General features: G+C 46.8%; 1 protein-coding gene across 5 annotated transcripts in view; it reads left to right on the top strand.

The window, feature by feature from the left end:
- Window positions 1–19,863, top strand: part of ARHGAP44 (Rho GTPase activating protein 44) — a 202,171-nt gene that overhangs the window by 168,903 nt on the left and 13,405 nt on the right. For 3 of the 5 annotated variants that reach the window (XM_009189705.4, XM_003912367.5, XM_017950354.3), the window contains 2 exons: window positions 1,693–1,873; window positions 15,803–16,024. In XM_009189705.4, coding sequence (XP_009187969.1) covers window positions 1,693–1,873; window positions 15,803–16,024 — 403 coding nt within the window. Of the gene's footprint in view, window positions 1–1,692; window positions 1,874–15,020; window positions 15,039–15,802; window positions 16,025–19,863 lie in introns of all 5 variants that reach the window. The other 2 variants (XM_009189704.4, XM_003912366.5) reach the window with 1 other exon arrangement.

The following is a 19,863-nucleotide window of genomic DNA, read 5'->3' on the forward strand; positions in this document are numbered from 1 at the left end:
TCTGCCTCCCAGGTTCATGCCATTCTCCTGCCTCAGCCTCCCAAGTAACTGGGACTACAGGTGTCCGCCACCATGCCCAGCTAATTTTTTTTGTATTTTTAGTAGAGACAGGGTTTCTCCATGTCACTCAGGCTGGTCTTGAACTCCTGACCTCAGGTGATCCACGTGCCTTGGCCTCCCAAAGTGCCGGGATTACAGGAGTGAGCCACCGCACCCAGCCTGTTATCTCTATTTCAAGGGACACTCCGGCCTGAAGGTGTCCACTGCCTGTACTAACCAGGTCCAAGGATTTTACTGGTCTAATATCCATACCACGGTTTCTTCAAATCTACAAATCTTAGAATGCTGGTGCAGGGAGGAAAGAGAGATCCTGTGACCCAAATCCTTCACTTTGTAGATGCAGAGGGAGACAGGGTCCTGAGATGGATGGGGACTTTTATTCAGGACTTACAGATCACCTGAGTGCCTTACAGACCCCCCTTTTGCTACCCTAGGTTGTGCCCTTTGAGTTGTCCCTCAGCATGTGAAGGTGGGGTTCAATCTCAAAGGCAATGAGATTCTTTCTTTTATTCCTGCTTCAAAATTAGGCTCTGAAGGCAGCGTCCTAAGAGGGAGTTTCAGAGATGTTCTGAGCCACAGAAGCCTCACTCCATAAGTAGATGACTCTTAGTGGTGACAGCTTTGAAGAGATAGCAGTTGTTACACTAAATTCGGCATCTGCTTAAAAAAATAATAATTCGTTCTGTACCTTATGTTTGGTAGACATTAAGAGAATGCTTTTTGCTGTGTCGCAACAGCTGTTAAGGCACGTGGGGATGATATGTCAGTAATTCTATGCTCTGCCCATTAGAGGTAATCAATTAATGCTGTTCTAACATTGAAGAATTTTGATTGTCTTGCTTTTGCTTCATGTGTTTTAAGGTCTGAATTGCCAACTCCCTAAAAGTTGCTTTGATAACAGAGTTGGGTGGGTGTGGGAAATCAAGATAAAGAAATAAAGGAGATAGGAGTCAAGACAATAATCCTATAGGTTCTGTGGCTGAGTTAATTCATTACCACTGCAGACAGGCAGAATTGTGCAGAGCTAATTTGTTCTCATTGACTAGGAAAGGATGGGATGAGTACTTCTGTGTATCTCTTTGACAGCCTAAAAACAACTTTAATGAAATCTCTATTTCTAATATCTTGAATTTATTCTGTATGGTTTTCCAGAAAGGCAGTATCATCTATAAATATTAATATTGCCTCTTATTTTATTTTCTTGACTAATTCCATTGGCTAGCGTTTCTCAAATGGTGTTAAGTAATGGTAGTGATAGTGGGCATTGCCATTTCTCCTGATTTGATTAGGACAGCTGTCAGCTTTCAGTCCTAAGCACAAGGTTTTAGAAAGATGATTTCATATATTTCAGAAAGTATCCATCTGTTTCTGTTTTTACAAAGTTTTTTTTTTTTTTTAATCACAAATTGACATTGCTTTATTAAATGCCTATATAGGTGATCACGTGTTCCCCTTTTTGGCCTGTTAATGTGATGCATTATGTTAATAAGGTGAATTAATATGTGGAACCATGGGATGAAATTTTCTAGGGATGACATATGAGGGAGTGGGTGTCTGGACTCATTCCTTCCCTGCCCAGGAAGGGTGTGGCAGACCAAGAGTTCACGTGTACCAATTCTTTCTTCCCCGCAGAGATAGAGTTCAACATTACTGGCAATTATGGGAGTCCAGTCCACGTGAACCATAATGCCAACTACAGCTCAATGCCCTCCCCAGACATGGACCCTGCTGACCGGCGCCAGCCCGAGCAGGCCCGCCGGCCCCTCAGCGTCGCCACAGATAATATGATGCTGGAGTTTTACAAAAAGGATGGGTATGAACTGGTGTCTCTTTCTCAGCACTGGGGATTGGGGGAGGTGGTAGGGGTGGATGGGTGACACATAAGAAAAACAGAATTATGGGAAGGCTGCACAGACTCTCAGCAGTTTAGGTGACTCGTAGCAATTAAACTGTATCTGTTCTGTCTGGGATGAGTTTCTTTGACTTGCCTCCCTTTAGACCAGAGGTCAGGGTAGCCTTCTTAGCTGACACGGTTGTGATCAGTATGAATTAGTTCTCATCAAAAGAAAGAAAAAATAGTCACTGAGGGGAATTAAAAAAAATACATACACACTTTATTTGGAATCAAAATGTATACATGTAGATCAATTCCAGAATTTGTAGTGGCTTTACTTTGATTATAAATCGGCTCATCTGCATTCTTCAGAAGCATCCTGGCATAAACAATACATTTAATGTAGTTTAACATTCCCAGTTTCAGCCTAAAACTGGAAACAGCCTGAGTGTAAAATCCTTCTAGGTTTTTAAGATATTTTCCTATCTTTTCTTATTAACATCCGTAACTACTTCAATGCAGTTATTAAGAGGCTTGTAAGTACATTCAGTTTAGTTTGCCTAGGAACAACCCTGTCCACACTCATGTTAAATTAGTTTATATAATATTGAACTACATAATGATTCCCATAGCAAGAAAGATGGGCATAAACGGGTTTCATAACAAGCACAGCTGACTCACGGTAAGCACCAGCTCAGCCATGGCAACCAGAGGACGTGGACTAATGAGCGTGTTCAGCAAGCTGCAGGCATCCACGAATACCTCTTACAGGGAGGATATTGTGTGGGTCAGGCAAGTCAGTTCAGTAAACTTTGGTTAGAAATTAAAAATTACTACTGTAAAATAAAATTTAGCAACTGCTCCTTTAGGATAGATGAGAGCATAAAGCATTGAATGGGAGTATCGGAAATGCAGATAATAGGAAGTAAGCTAGCTAGAACCTTCCCCTTTCCTGACAGACCACTGAGCAGCCAGAAGGATGTGCTTGAAAGGTCCATGGCCTAAAGGGCACAGGAGGGAAGGCTGAAAATCCAAGAACTGTTAGAGGTGTGTGAATCTTACTTTTCACCCCGCTTCTTTCTGAATGGGAGTTGGTATTGGAGAACTAAAGTTGGCAGACTAGACCTAGGCTTGTTTCCTGGGATGATGGTAAAGCCTTCACAATGGCCAATATTTCTTCTTTGTTACTTCACCTATCAGAGACCATTTGTATGTGGCAGGTGGGAGTTGTTTGTGTGCTCTATGCTGGTGTTTATTGTTCTCCACATGGTGGAGAAAGAAAAAAAAAGAAAATTCTTAGAAATTCAAATGAGTAGGAAAACATTTCATTCTTTTTTGTTTTGTTTTAAGACAGAGTCTCGGCTGGGCGCGGTAGCTCATGCCTGTAATCCCAGCACTGGGAGGCCGAGGCAGGCGAATCACAAGGTCAGGTGTTCGAAACCAGCCTGACCAACATGGTGAAACTCTGTCTTTACTAAAAATACAAAAATTAGCCGGGCATGGTGGTGCGCATTTGTAATCCCAGCCACTCAGGAGGCTGAGGCAGGGGAATCACATGAACCTGGGAGGCAGAGGTTGCAGTGAGCCAAGATTGTGCCACTGCATTCCAGCCTGGGCAACAGAACAAGACTCCATCTCAAAAAAAAAAAAAAGAAAAAGAAAAAAAAAAAGAGAGTCTCTGTCTGTCACCTAGGCTGGAGTGCAGTGGTGCAATCTTGGCTCACTGCAACCTTGCCTCCTGGTTTCAAGTAAAAATTCTCATGCCTCAGCCTCCCGAATAGCTGGGATTACAGGCAGGAGCCACCATGCCTGGCCAATTTTTGTATTTTTAGTAGAGATGGGGTTTTGCCATGTTGGCCAGCCTGGTCTCGAACTCCTGACCTCAGGTGTTCCTCGCGCCTCGGCCTCCCAAAGTACTGGGGTCTCAAGTGTGAGCTACTGTGTGCCTGGCCTCAGAAAAAATTTCTTTAATCTATAAAAAGGAATATACTTAGAATCTGAGAGAGACAGAGAAAAGTGGAGAGTGCATTGGAATTTGTTTTTAAATCTTATTAACTCAGGTCCTTTGTGAAATCTCTGTAAGCTGAAGGGATGCTCTTGAGGGTGAATTCTGGTCCTGGCTGGGTGATACAGCACTCCTGATATTCCAGGTGTTTCTACATCCAAAGTGTGCCCCTCCATCCCTCCTCCATCCTCTCTGCCAGATCTGTTCTGATTCCAGTGCCTCCTGGGTGCACTCCAAATGGCCTCTAAGAGAGAGTTACCACTGCAGGTGCATTGCGGTACTCAGAGTTCGCTGGCCCACTATCTGCAGGCAGATGCAAAAACTTGAGCAATATCTTAAGCAGATGCCTTATATCTGATCAAGCTCTCCTGCTTAAGAATTTTGTAAATGATGCGTCCATTCTGTATACTATTCTTATTTAAAGTTGAAACTGCCACCATCTACTTTAAGAGTATAGGAAATTTATTACATAATTTATTATTGCACGTAAAATAAAATATATGTTTCAAAATGTGTATTAAATGTTAAATTCAGGCCGGGTGCGGTGGCTCTCGCCTGTAATCCCAGCACTTTGGGAGGCCGAGGCGGGTGGATCACCTGAGGTCAGGAGTTCGAGACCAGCCTGAACAACATGCAGAAACCCCGTCTCTACTAAAAATACAGAATTAGCCCGGTATGATGGCACATGCCTGTAATCCCAGCTACTCGGAAGGCTGAGGCAGGAAAATCGCTTGAACCCGGGAGGTGGAGGTTTCAGTGAGCCAAGATCGTGCCATTGCGTGATAGCCTGGGCAACAAGAGCAAAACTCTGTCTCCAAAAAAAAAAAGTTAAATTCAATGAAGGTCTTACCGGTTTAGGGTGGCTTTCCCTGAGTTGTCTGGGGTAGAGCATCTGTGCGTACGTTTTAAGGAACTGTAGTGAATTATAGAAGAACAGTTCTTACCTGACCTTAAAGAGAAACCTAAAGTTGTGGGTGTTTGCGGGAGAGGAAAGAAATTTACATCTCTTGAGTCCCTGTGTTATCTTAGTAACATTACGGCAGCTCTCTATATTGGCCCCATTTCTGATCTTTTGAAATCTATGAGATGCATTTTGAAGTCTTCACACTGCTCATTGAAACCCTGACAAATTAAAGCTCATGTTATTGAAGGTTTTTGGCCAAGTTAAAAAAACAGATATATATATGAATTATATATCAGTAAAGCAGATGCTTATTTAAAAAGAAAATTAGAGGCAGAAAAACTGGGTAAAATTGCAAAGAAATGGTAAGTTCCCCATCTGTGTCAGTGACACTTTCCTAGGCTGATGGCTGTTATGTCCTAGATGTCATACAAAGCGTCTTACTCCCCTCACAACTCTGGGCTTTGGTGCTGATGCCTGTCTGATTCAAGATGATGCAGGAAGCTGGGTTTCTTTAGCAGGGCTTGGGGTCCAATTGAATCACACTATTGTGTTGCTCAGAGTGCTGGGATTATAGGCGTGAGCCACTGCGCCCAGCCTGTCGCTTCTGTTCTTGCCTCTGGGCTTCTCCATGGGTCCCTCAACAGTCCTGGCCCAGTTTGTCCAGGCTCATTTGGGGATGCAGCCAGTGGAGGCATCTGATAAATGCTTAGAGTCCAAAGCCCAATGCTGGCTCCATGGGTGCTCCCTCACCAACCAGCAAGAGAGTGTAGACGCTTTGGCAAACTCTTTTGAAGGCGGTAGAAAAAACAAATTGATTTGACCAGGAAGTCTGGCACTGTCAGAGACATAGAAGGGACTGTAGAGTCACTTTCATTTATTATTTAGGACTAATGACCTAAGACACACATTTCACTATTCTATAAACCAATAAAACAACTCAAACAAAAAAGACACTAAAAACACAGGCTGCACCCAAAACTTTCTAAGAAGGAGTTTAAAAAGCACAGAAAACAATAGCGTGATTTAATACTTCAGAGTGCTGGCGGAGTTAGGACATCCTACACATCACACCAACACTCAATGGCTAAAGTAGGAAAGTTTTGATAAATAATAATAATAAAAAAATGTACCATTGCCAAATTCTTTATTCAGAGTGGCAAAATTATTCAGTGGTTCCCAATCCCAGCACATTAGAATCACATACTTATTCCAGGCCAGGACATTTAAATCAGATGGGGAGATTTGGGACAGGTGACGGGGTTGCAGGATTTTCTTTTCTTTTTTTTTTTTTTTAAGCTTGTTCTGGCTATCTTTCTTATGTAACAAACTACCCTAAAACTGCACTTTGGGAGGCCCAGGTGGGCGGATCACTTGAGGTCACCATGTTGGCCAGACTGGTCTAGAACGCCTGACCTCAAGGCCCTGACAGCATCTGTGAAGCTGTCCCACAGACCCCATCAGAGCCTCCTTGGATCCCGATGGGCCGGCGATCTGCCATGGAGATCCAGCTACCTCAGGCCTTGATTCTCAGAAGACCAACAGCCTACAGCTCGTCTTTGCAGGCCTGAAACCCGACGCACCTACAGCCATTACACTTGCTCCAGCGTGGTCTGATCCTCAGGCGTTCTCTACCAGAGCCAGTTGACAGCCACCCAGAAGGTCTATGGGATATTTACACCAGGGCCAGCAGCCTCCCTTGAGCTCTGTTTAGTGGGTAGCCCATTCTCAGACTGTCCTTGAGAGTTGCACTGCAAAGGGCTTGTCCCACTCCGGTGGACTTTAATCTAGATGTTCAGTAATTTGGAAAAGGCACCCTTGATTGAGAGAGTTCTAGAATAATTCAAGCTGTGCCTTATGGTATACCAGTTTCCACTGGTGGTTGGTTATATTATGAGTGGGGAGGAGGGTGGAATCTGATGTCTAATAAGTTCCTGAAACACCTGATCAACACATTGAAGCCAGTTTCTTTAGTGTATGACTTCTTAGAATCTTTAACATGCTGTTACAAGCCACAGACCTCTACAGGGGGCTGCGGCATACATCATTTCCCAAATTCAGCAGATCACAAAACCTGAGATAAACTGCACCAGTGCCCCAAGGGACTTGTTTTTGTAATTGCAGACTTGGACGTCCTGTGTCAATCCTGTGGTGGAGAGATGAACACCACATTAAAATCCCTGAGGCCAGGTGCAATGACTCACACCTGTAATCCCAGCACTACAGGAGGCTGAGACAGGAGGATTGCTTGAGGCCAGGAGTTCAAGACCAATCTGGGCAACATAGCGAGACATCATCTATATAAACAATTTTTTTTTTTTTTTTGAGACGGAGTCTCGCTCTGTCGCCCAGGCTGGAGTGCAGTGGCGTGATCTCCGCTCACTGCAAGTTCCACCTCCCAGGTTCACGCCATTCTCCTGCCTCAGCCTCCCGAGTAGCTGGGACTACAGGCGCCCACCGCCACGCCCGGCTAATTTTTTGTATTTTTAGTAGAGACGGGGTTTCACCGTGTTAGCCGGGATGGTCTCGAGCTCCTGAGATCTCCTGACCTCGTGATCCACCCTCCTCGGCCTCCTGAAGTGCTGAGATTACAGGCGTGAGCCACCACGCCCGACCTATACAAACAATTTTTAAAAATTAGCCAGGCGTGGTGGCACGCACCTATAGTCCCAGCTACTCAGAAGGCTGAGACGGGTGAATCCCTTGAGCCTGGGAACTGGAAGCTGCAGAGAGCTGTGATAGCGCCCCTGCACTCCAACACGGGTGACATAGTGACATGCTGTCTCAAAAAAAAAAAAAAAAAAAAAAAAAAAAAATTCCCTGAAAGAGATTGTGTCATGGATAAGTAATGCAATAATTTTAGTTCAGAGCCTGAACCTATGATAAGACAAACTTACCTAGAAAGTCATCTGCGTATGAATATGGAAAATGTGACTCCTATTTTGGGTTAGGGTTGTCTACATGGAGAGGGATGTTTTTGGTCCAGGCTCCTTATCAGCCTTCTCCCTTGGAGTTAGACATTGTTGGATGCTGGGCAAGTCGGAAGTGTTGTCAGAGGACTTGGCCTTTACATGTACCAGAGAGGATAAGGTACTTGGTTGCTGCTTACTCCCAGAAAAGCTGGAAAATACTGAAGTCAGGCCTCACTGGGTGCGTGTAGGCCAGGCTAAGTCTTACGAACTTTGAGTCTCCTTTTCATTCACCTTCACTGTCCAGGACATCATCTGCTGACCCTGTGGTTCCCTGCCACAGTTCATCTTACAGTCCCTGAATATGCGTGTCTACAGTGGGTGTTTGGGAAGCTTCTGTGGGTATCTGGAGAACTACCAGGTTTCCCTGCCCCCTCTTTCTTGGCCAGCCTTTGCCAAATGTCACTGATCTCTAGAACAAAAACCAAAACCTTCCAAATCTCTATAGACTCGAACACTTCACAGCCATATATTGGCTGACACCTCCTCTGGCTAGGATTCTTCCTGACCGGGAGTCAAAAACAGCACTGCAGATGTCTGTTCTTCAGAGGTCTGTTCTGCTAACCCCAGACAACTCAGCTAGAATGATCCACAGCAAAATTCTGCCTGGCGATAAGTGTATTCTACCTATAGATACCTATTCTTCTTGGAGCTGGGATCTTCCAAATTTTATATATTTTTTTGGCTTATTTTTCTCCTTTTTTTTCCCCCCTCTTCTTCCTTCTCCTCCTCCTCCCTACTCCGCCTTTTTTTTTTTTTTTTTTGCTGGGGCAGATCTTTGTTTCTCTTTAATTTTTATAAGGTCTCCATCCAGGGTGCGTCAATGGCTGAATACTGGCCAGGGTTAGACTTCGGAGTGTGAATCAGAAGATCCTGATCCACAGCTCTTTTTGCTTTTTTTTTTTTTTCGGAGATAGAGTCTTGCTCAGTTACCCAGGCTGGTCTCAAACTCCTGGACTTAATGGTCCTCCCACCTCAGCCTCCCGAATAGCATAACCCATAACTTTTAGTGGGCAGAGACGCAATAGAATGTCATACACGGTGGTTGCAATGTCTGGAACTGAATTTGTCCACGCTCCCCTCCTGCCTCAATTCCTCAACAAAGACAGGCTTATTCTGAACGCTGCCATCATGGAGTGCCTGGGAAGGCATTTTTCTTACATGGTTTCCTTGCTTTCCCCATCACAATACTGGTGACCTCATTTGGAGTAAAAGGCATGACCCCATTTTCTAAGTTCATGGGGCTTAGAAGTGAGCAGACACAATCTTCCACCGGTTTACCCTTAGCTGCTCTAGTTGACCGCTGAGCACCTCCTCACCAACACATCACTTCATTGCTTCCCTCTTGAACCCTGAGCCGTTGTTCCACTGGTACCGGGGCTGATCCTTTCCCTATGTGGTCTACAAGGTTGTAGACTTTAAAAGAAGCATGCCATTTCATCTCTAGCATCAAGGAGCCATTTATAGCTCTTCTCTTTCTACTTGTCCCTGCTTACACTGTGTGAAAATAATAACCCTATAAGCAGAGTCTGAGCATTAGAATCAGGCTCTCTCTGAGTTCAACTCCTGGTTACTCAACTCTGAATGCCTCAGTTTCTTCATATGCAAAATGGGGAAGTCATGGTAAGCACCAACTTGAGTCATTCTGAGCATTAAATGAAATAGTGCTTACAAAGTGTTTAGAATAAAGCTCAGCACATGGTAAATGTTAGCTGTTCTTTTTTTTTTTTTTTTTTTTGAGACAGAGTCTCGCTCTGTCGCCCAGGCTGGAGTGCAGTGGCTGGATCTCAGCTCACTGCAAGCTCCGCCTCCCTGGTTCACGCCATTCTCCTGCCTCAGCCTCCCGAGTAGCTGGGACTACAGGCGCCCGCCACCTCGCCCCGCTAGTTTTTTGTATTTTTTAGTAGAGACGGGGTTTCACCGTGTTAGCCAGGATGGTCTCGATCTCCTGACCTCGTGATCCACCCGTCTCGGCCTCCCAAAGTGCTGGGATTACAGGCTTGAGCCACCACGCCCGGCCTGTTAGCTGTTCTTAGTACAGGAAGCAGATTTTTTAGTGACATCCTCATGTTTTTAAGGTGGCAACATGGCGGAGCCCACTGACAGGGTGTCCCGATCAAGCCTTTTCCTTGCCACCTCAGGTGCTTGAATGTTTTTATCTGTCTCCACCTTACCATGAGCAACTGAGCTAATTCTACAAGCACGAAATATACAAACACCAAGGGCTTAGGGACAAAGCACAAAATATCCTAACAGCCAAGGACAGCTGACGGTTGCAGGAGGCTCCCCAGGAGGTAGAAAACCCTGTGTAAGCAGGAAGTGCTGTGACCATTCCGGGCTGAGCCTCCTGCGCCCTAGTGTATTTTGTTTTCCAAAGAACTTTACAGACAAGATAACTCCTGCCTCCTTTACTGCCCCAATGACCTGGGTTGGGCGGTAAGACTTAGAAGGGTTTGCAGGCATCCCCTCTTTGTTTGTTCCTGAAGCCTGCAATCATCTAAGTAGGCTTTTAGCATCCCCTATTCTGAAACCCAAATTGGCTCATCCAACTCAGCAGAGCCCTGCAAGACTAAGAAACCTAGGGAAACGGGGCTGATAATAACCTCCAGTCCCCATTTTTTGTTCCATGTTCTATTTCTTTTTCTTTTCTTTTCCTTTTTTTTTTTTTTTTTTTGAGACAGAGTTTCACACTGTAGTCCAGACTGGAGTGCAGTGGCGCAATCTCGGCTCACTGCAAGCTCCGCCTCCCGGGTTCCCGCCATTCTCCTGCCTCAGCCTCCCAAGTAGCGCAGGGCTGCAGGCTCGCCACCACGACCGGTAATGTTTTAATATTTTAGTAGAGACGGGGTTTCACCGTGTTAGCCAGGATGGTCTCGATCTCCTGACCTCGTGATCTGCCCGCCTCGGCCTCCCAAAGTGCTGGGATTACAGGTGTGAGCCACCGCGCCTGGCCTCCCTGCTCTATTTCTATCAGAGAACTCACCCCAAACATCTTTTGATGTTTAGGGTCACTGTTAGGAACGGCAGAAATCCGATGGGAAACCCCATAAATCCGGGTGACATGAGCCAGATGGGGTCTTCCCAGCATCTCTGTCATGCTGTGCCTGAATCAGTAGAGTGTCCTCTTCCCCCCTTTATCAACATATTTTAGACTTGTGTTCATTCTGTTTCTTTCTCTGAGGAGATTCTTAAAAACAAGTCATATGTGCTTGGTACCTATAAGCACAAAGCATTATCACTGACACTACATCTTACTGATTTCTTAGTCAGGGCTAAGGGCTTTATGGCCACAGTTTCATTGGCTCCTTACAACAAATCGAAAGAAGAGAAGCATATTATTCCATTTTACAAAGGATGATCGGAGGATAATCTGATAGAACTCCTCCGTATTATAGAGTTAGTCGTTGGAAAATCTAGGATTCATACCCAAATTCTCTGCTTTCAAAGCCCTACTGCCCTGAGCCGGAGAGGGTGTGGAGTCACCACGTTATACCCAAAAAACCCAAGCCAGATACTAGGCCTTTATATTCCCTCCATCGAGTTGTCATCTGATTCTCTGAATCTCCAGCTTGTCCGCACCATGAAACACCATTGGCTTAGCTAGCTAGACCCTGCTACAACCCACTGTATGACCGACCACTCAGCTTCTGCCACCAGGTCATGGTGCAAGGCCATGCTAAATATATCTCAGCACTCAATAATTGATTAACTGTCTTCATGGAAATGCCGGAAACAGGAAGGGAGGTATTAGCTCCATTCTATGGACGAAGAGAGAGCTCTACCGAGTCAGCGAATGGTTAACTGGGACTAGAGACCCAGGTCATTCCAGAACCTATTCCGTGATACTGTCTCATGAAAAATACCCACGTGTGCATTATGATAAATCCTATGCAAATATAAGATGCTGGCAAGCAGGGAAGATGGTTCTCCAGTGGGACTGCCTTGCCAAAGTGAGGACTTGTCACCTGACTCATGCCCCAGGCATCCCAGTGATGAGCGGTGACCACTCTGGATTCCCTGCCCCTTGTCGTCTTACTCTAAAAGAGAGCAGTGGTCCAGCCTGGGTAACATGGCGAAAACTCATCGCTAAAAAAATTACGAAAATTAGCCAGGCGTGGTGGCATGTGCCTGTAGTCCAAGCTACTCGGGAGGCTGAGATGAGAGGATCACTTGAACCCGAGAAGCTGGGGCTGCAGTGAGCCATGATCATGCCACTGCACCCCAGCCTGGGCGACAGAGCAAGACCCTGTCTCAAAAAAAAAAAAAAAAAAAAAGAGAAGGAAAGAAAAAGAAAGAAGAGAAGAAGAGAAAAGAAGAAAGAAAAGAAGAAAAGAAGCAGTGGAGAAAATCATCTCAGGTTCCATGCCCCAGATGCTGTAGGCTCCCTACCTCCTACCACCAGGAGTCACAGAAAAGCCGGAAGGAGGGCTTGTGCCTCCTGCTTATTGATTTCTAAACCTTGTGCTTCACATTCTTGCTGGCCTGTGGCTTCTTGCTTCCACCTTGATTCAACTATAAAGGGATTGAAAAGGCAAATTGTTCTCAGTTTTCAGCAGAAGCATGGGAAATCTTTGCCATCTGGGCTGTCCTTAGGTACCCATGCAGGGATGTCTGCTGGAGTCAGATGTGTTTTATTAATTCCACTTCCGTGTTGCTCCTTTCTTAAGAAACAGCAGCGGTGCCTTGATTCTGGCTACTGTTTCTTTATGCAATAAGACAATGAACAGAAGCTTGTGAACTGCTGATAGAACCTTTTGGTGGGATCCCCCGTCTTTGAGTAGATTCTCCTTCTTGGCGGCACACTGAGCAATTTTATTATGTCTGTCTTCAGGTTGAGTTTTATCTAGACATTTGAACATTTACATATACCATCTTGCTTTGGAAGGTAAATGCACTTTTAGGCTTCCAAGAGTGTTGCTGCTACCTTTGTGATTGATTTACTGTGTAAAGATTTATATTGCTATCTGAAAATGTCAGTGAACATTTGATGTGAATTCACAGTGAACATCTGATGCTCCCTCTTATGACAAAGTCATTTCAGCTGGGAAAGTCGTGATTGCATATGGCACTGTAGCCTCTTTGCAAGAGGAGAAGTAGCATGTTGAACTCATATTTCTCAGCTGCTGAAGTTTTGCCAGTGTTATTTAGCAAGTCTCGCCCAGTACCTACCCCATGCCCACCTGACACCTCCCCTTGGTAAACCAGAAGATCACCAAGGAGGCTGATGTCTGAGATTCCTGATGCTACAAGGTACTGTTGGGGAAATAGAAGGTACCCCCCACCAACTCTGACCCAGACCTTCTCACCAGGTGGAAAACCTTTTACAAGTAGAAGAGAAAGGGGCAAGGAGGAGAAGATGGGGTAGGACTTACATTTTTAGGGCTCTTTGTGCTGGTCACCGTGTGAAACATCTCACTTGCCTGCAATCCTCACCAACCATTGCAACTAAGTGGTATCAGTTCCATTGCCCAAGAGGAATGTTAAGCTCTTTGTTGTTTTCATTCCCATACATTCTGAAGTCTGCAGACCACAGTTCACTGATCCTCGGCAGCCTGCTTTAAATACCAGGGGATGCAACCAGACTCTGTCCCAGAGTTTCAAGTGGCCTCCAAAAGCATTTCTGGATATCCTATAGGAAGTGTTTGTTTATTGGTAGAAGGTTCGCAGACCCCAGATGACTTTGGAAACTATTGGGTCCAGGAAAGAGACATCCCTCCCCTTTCCCTCCATCCCTGGTACCTCCTTGAAGCCATCCAGCAGAGATGAGCAATAACAGCAATGGTACTAGACATGAGAAGGTGGTCCTAGAAAGGAAGGGAATCAGGAAGCCATCCTCATCCCACTGTGTGTTTGGTTTCAGCATCACTCCCCATATTTCCGTAAAGCACCTAAATCCCTCCATCCTACCTGCTACAACCAGATCTCCTTACTTGAACTTTTGCTGTTATTAAATCTTGTTGCACCTCTACAAGGTAAATATGACCATTCTAGGTGAGCAGGACTTCATGGTGTAATAGTTTTGTGCTTCTGACTAGTGTAGGTGACCATTTGGCAGGGAGGAGGTGAGAGTGAGCACATCGTAGCCCTCATACACCTATCCCTCTGTGCAGATACGTGATAGAGACAAATGCTCGTTGGGAGTGTATGTTTTCTCCCTGAATGAATGTCTGTCTCTCCCTTAATGCTAGAAATGTGAGCCCTTACCTTAGTCAATGAAACCTTGGCTGAGGATGACAGCAGCAGTACCTCCTAGACCAGAGGAAAGGGAACTAACCACCTGCTAGTCTGTGTAACTTAGAAGGGAGTGGATAAGGCCAGGCGTGGTGGATCACACCTGTAATCCCAGCACTTTGGGAGGCCGAGGCGAGTGGATCACCTGAGGTCAGGAGTTCGAGACCAGCCTGGCCAAGATGGTGAAACCCCGTCTCTACTAAAAATACAAAAATTAGCTGGGCGTGGTGGCGGGTGCCTGTCATCCCAGCTACTTGGGAGACTGAGGCAGGAGAATCGCTTGAACCCAGGAGGCAGAGGTTGCAGTGAGTGGAGGTCGCGCAACTGCACTCCAGCCTGGGTGACAAGAGAGAAACTCAAATAAATAAATAAATAAATAAATAAATAAATAAATAAATAAATTTTTTTTGAGATGGAGTCTCGCTCTGTTGCCCAGGCTGTAGTGTAGTGGTGCGATCTCGACTTATTGCAAGCTCTGCCTCCTGGGTTCACGCCTCAGCCTCCCGAATAGCTGGGACTACAGGCGCCCACCACCACGCCCGGCTAATTTTTTGTATTTTTAGTAGAGATAGGGTTTCACCATGTTAGCCAGAATGGTCTCGATCTCCTGACCTCACGATCCACCCGCGTTGGCCTCCCAAAGTGCTGGGATTACAGGCGTGAGCCACCACACCCGGCCATAAATAAGTAAAATTAAAAAAAAAAAAAATAGTGAGCAGATGAATACTTTTACCAATTGCTTTCTCCCTTCTGCCTCTTTCTTCCCCATGCCACACCGATATCAACTCTTCAACTGCTCTCTTTACCTGTGTGCATAGTAGGGTATGACTTGCCCTTACACAAATAGGAGAGACCAACTTTAGAGAGACCAACTAAATCGTATTAATTTTATAGCACAATAAAATCCCACCCCAAGACCCTGGACCGTGGAGAGAGACCCCTTGCAGAAAGACAACCCTTATGTCCAAAGGAAGGCCTAGATTTTTTGAAACTAATATCTGTATGTTTCTGTCCCTGCAGCCTTAGGAAAATCCAAAGGTATGGTATCCTCTGGTAGCTATGAGGCCATGCTCAGTCTCTTCAACTGAGCCACCTATGCATCGTAGTGAGTTCCACCAGAGGGTGAATGCGCCGCGTCTGGTTGCTTGGCCGACTGATTTGAAGCTGTGTGCCCATCATTAAAATAGCATCAGAGCCCAGAGGGACCATAGGCACAAGCAGCCCCTTCCCTGCTGTGTGGACAAGCGGGAGTGGCCTGCAGACGTGTGACCTGGCCAGGGTCCCAGCAGTGGCGGAGCTGGGGCTAGACTCCAAGTTACAAAAAGAAGGATGCATATTTAGATGTCTCCTGCTGTCAGTTCCACGCTCCCCCCTTCGCTGCCCCTCCCACCTCGTCTTGCACTTGGGAGGAGTGTCCCTGCCCCCCAGTTAGGCCACATACCGCTGTGAGGAAGGCTGGCAGTTTACACCCAGGGAGCTTGCCGGGCCATCATCCTAAGCTGGCTTTGGCAGAGGGTTGAAGCACAGCTTGTGGTCGCCAGCGCTGCCGACTGTGCCCTGCTCCTTGCCTCAGTGAGGGGGCCGCTCTTGCCAGGCCCGGGCTGCCCAGGGCTGTGTCTTGGCCTCCGGGAGCAGCCAGGGCACTGGGAGCACAGCCCCCAATGCATCGCTTCCCGGGCCCCCGGGGTGCTAAAGCTGCGCTGCTCTTCTCCCAACGCGGACCTGCTTGAATGTGGGGGAGGGAGCCTGTCACCTGTCATCTGTCACGCGTGGGTAAGCGGTGTCTTTGTGTCCCTCGCCAGCATGGGCGTGAGAGTCATGGACACAAACTGGGTGGCCCGAAGAGGCTCCTCGGCCGGTCGGAAAGCGTCCTGCGCCCCGCCCTCCATGCAGCCTCCCGCCCCGCCTGCCGAGCTGGCCGCGCCCCTGCCTTCGCCGCTGCCAGAGCAGCCCTTGGACAGCCCCGCGGCCCCCGCGCTCTCTCCATCCGGCCTGGGCCTCCAGCCTGGGCCCGAGCGCACCAGGTAAGCGCGGACCACTGCCGTCCTGGTGGGCTGGTGTGCGGTGCAGGGGGTGTCTGGGTTTGCTGCGCTGGAGGCCTCTTGGATTTCGTCGTTTCCCACGCCCCCGCCCCCATTTCTAAGCATTCTCATTTGGCTTCTGAATCGCGCTGGTACCAAGTAAATCATCCACGGCTGCCTGGATTATCACACGAAATCCAGGCTTCCCCAGCATAACATCGCAAGCAAGCAGAAGGTGGCAGCTTGCGAAGGCGGGGTGAGGAGTCTTAGGCTCCCCAACTCTGTTTCCCCCTTCCTCTGTCTTTGACGTTACAGTGGTCCCCCATATCCGTGGGGGATACGTGCCAAGACCCCCAGCGCATATCTGAAACAGCTGATAGTCCCGAACCCTATACATACTGTTATTTTTTCTTATACACACATACCTATGATAAAGTTTAATTTATACATTAGGCACAGTAAGACATGAGCAATAACTAGTAATAAAATAGAAGAATTATAAGCATATACTGTAATAAAATTATGTGAATGTGGTATCTCTCAATTTTTTTTTTTTTTTTTTTTGAGATGGAGTCTCGGTTGGTCACCCAGGCTGGAGTGCAATGGCACAATCTCGACTCACTGCAACCTCCGCCTCCCAGGTTCAAGTGATTCTCCTGCCTCAGCCTCCCGAGTAGCTGGGATTACAGGCATGTGCCACCACGCCTGGCTAATTTTTATATTTTTAGTAGAGATGGGGTTTCACTATGCTGGCTAGTCTGGTTTCGAACTCCTGACTTTATGTGATCTACCGCCTTTGCCTCCCAAAAAGTACTGGGATTACAAGCGTGAGCCACCATGCCCAGCCTGAAAATATTTTATTGAACTGTATGCACCTATTTTTGGGCCACCGTTGACCACAGGTAACTGAAACTGCAAAACCATGGATAAGGGGGACTACTGTATCCTATTTCGAAGTTTACAATTTCTGTGTTTCTCCTCCTCTTCTTTATAGTCATAGCAGCCATTTTTTTTTTCTTTTTGTGCTGCTAAAATGGGTGCAAGTCAGGGAAGGAATGGAGGTGGCAGTCATACTGGGCCTGATGAGCTTCACAGCTTGCCACATGGTTGAATTGCCATTATTTTAGGGGAAGGAAAAAGAGAGGAAAGCATCCCATGGCTAGCTTGATGAACATGAACTGAGAACTTTCTCTTTTCAAAGATAAAAAGACATGATTGCTGCCCTTAAAAAGTTCACGTTCCAGTGAGCAAACAGGCCCTGACAAATAATGACAGCACTTGGTTATGCATCCCCAGGGGGGCAGGGGAGGAGACAGTACCTGGCCCTTCCTTGAAAAGGGCATGATGGGGAGGCAGTTTCTGGAAGTGAGAATTGCACCAACTTTGAAACAACTTTGCTGTTTGTCTCAATCTTTTCTCAAGCAGCAATTTAGAACACCAGGAAAGCAACATGAAATCAGATGCCACTGTGTCTCCTGTTAGAGGACATGGCATTCTTCCATGACCACTGCCAGAAAAGTTTTGGAGACTTTGGGAAGCTGAATCTTCTAACCCAACTCTTTCTCCAAACACACGTGCATACACATAGACACACATCCTCACACACCATCACCACCAGTACACAAATACACACCCACATCCACACCAATCCCTACATCAGAGGCTTCCACTAGGCTTTTTAGTTTTGTTTCATTTTGTTTAATGGGTAAAAAATATTTTCACAACCGGGCAGGGTGGCTCCCACGTGTAATCCCAGCACTTTGGGAGGCTGAGGTGGGCGGATCACCTGAGGTCAGGAGTTCGAGACCAGCCTGGCCAACATAGTGAAACCCCATCTCTACTAAAAAGACAAAAATTAGCTGGGTGTGGTGGCGTATGTTTATAGTCCCAGGTACTCAGGAGGCTGAGGCAGGAGAATCACTTGAACCCAGGAGGCGGAGGTTGCAGTGAGCCGAGATGGCACCATTGCACTCCAACCTGGGCAACAGAGCAAGACTCTGTGTCAAAAAAAAAAAAAAAAAGTATTTTCACTGTGAAACCAGGAGATGACAAAGGGACAGGGGGATAAATAGTCTTAGAGCATAGAAGGGGGCACCTGACCCTGCATATGCTGGGTTGCTATTGATGACTTGAACTCAGAGGATGCTCGGTCCTGGTTGTGCGCTTGCTAGGCCACAGATGGACCTGAGAGTTGCAGAAGCAAGCACAGCAAGTTCATTGGGGGAAGCAGAGCCTGAGAGTGGTGGGCCAGGTGAGGCCGACCAGGAGGACACAGACACACAGGCAGGAAATGAGCTGGGACCGTTTCCTTTTTGGACACTCATCGACTCCATCCTAGTTTCCCATCTTAGAAAGGGGACTCAGTGCCATGTGGTATTTGGCATATGAATAATATTTCTAAAAAGTGCTCCTTGAAGATGGATTCCCCCAGGCTCTGAAGGCATTCAGGAACATTCTCGATGGGTGGTCTCGCAGAGTCACTTGTGGGCAGGGAACGGCACCCTCTGGTTTAGATTATTTTAAAGGTCACTCACATGGCTCTGTGGCCAAATGTCTTTGCCCGGGCTGACCGGTTTTGTAACTTTTCTTTGGATGTTAGTGTCCTTTTTTGTTGTTGTTGTTTTACACCACTTTTTCCTCTCTCCCTGCATGGATTTCTCCCAGTACAAACAGGTGGTCCATTGTTTTGTTTGTGTTGTTTTGGTTTGTTGTGTTGTCTGTTTCCTGCATGTTTGCAACCCGGGTGATGTTTCCTTGAGTGACCAGATTCTCTTTCTGGCTCCCCCTCCCCTGAGGATGGCAGGCCCTTCCTTCCCTCTAACTGGTTCCCACCCTCCCACTCCCTACTCCAGACCCTGCCTTCAGTTCTTTCCCTGGCTCTGGCCAGCCAGGCTCTGCCTCCACCTCCTGCCCAACTGCTTAGCATGAATGCTAACCCCAAAATTCTCCTTCCTGCTTCTTGGCACCAAGCTCACGGGCTGAGTCATGCTTCTTCAGCGCTAACGTGCCCTCAAACGTGCCTTAAGCATGCCTTGGTCATGTAGTACCCCTAATAGCCACCCTACATCCCACCTCTCCCCATTGGGTCAGCTACACCTCTGCTAAAGAGAGAGGACAAGACTAAGCAGGTCAATCCTTGTTTCTGTGCTGGAGAAAGTGTGTTCGGGCCAAGCGTGGTAGCTCATGCCTGTAATCCCAGCACTTTGGGTGGCCGAGGCAGGTGGATTCCAAGGTCAGGAGATCGAGGCCATCCTGGCCAACATGGTGAAACCCCACCTCGACTAAAAATACAAAAATTAGCTGAGTGTGGTGGCGTGCATCTGTAATCCCAGCTACTCGGGAGGCTGAGGCAGGAGAATAACTTGAACCTGAGAAGCGGAGGTTGCAATGAGCCGAGATTGCGCCACTGCACTCCAGCCTGGTGATAGAGAGACACTCTGTATCCAAGAAAAAAAAAAAAAAAAAGTGTGTCTGGTGGCAGGGAACAGAAGGAAGAGCTCATTCCTAGATCCTTGGATAGACGTGTGTCTAAAGGAAGGAAGAAGAGTCTACCCACCCACAAGAAGCAATTTTTTGGTTTGCTGGTTATGAGATGTTTTTGGTTGGTTGGTTGGCCAACCAAACTATCTGCAACTTGATAGTGGCAGAGGTGGATGGAAGGGTAGGTGGATATTTGGCATTGATGCCCGGGTACCTGGTAACCTGGAGCCTGAGGTCCTTGTCCAGCCTGAGTGAGGCAAGGGTTTTCCGTTTCCGTTTTTCATGAACAGAATAGAGAAGGGAATTATTGCTCTTTTGGTTCCTCTGAATAAAATGGTTTTTGTCCCTTGGGGAACTAGGTT

Source organism: Papio anubis, chromosome 17 (assembly GCF_008728515.1).
Source record: "Papio anubis isolate 15944 chromosome 17, Panubis1.0, whole genome shotgun sequence".
Taxonomy (NCBI): domain Eukaryota; kingdom Metazoa; phylum Chordata; class Mammalia; order Primates; family Cercopithecidae; genus Papio; species Papio anubis.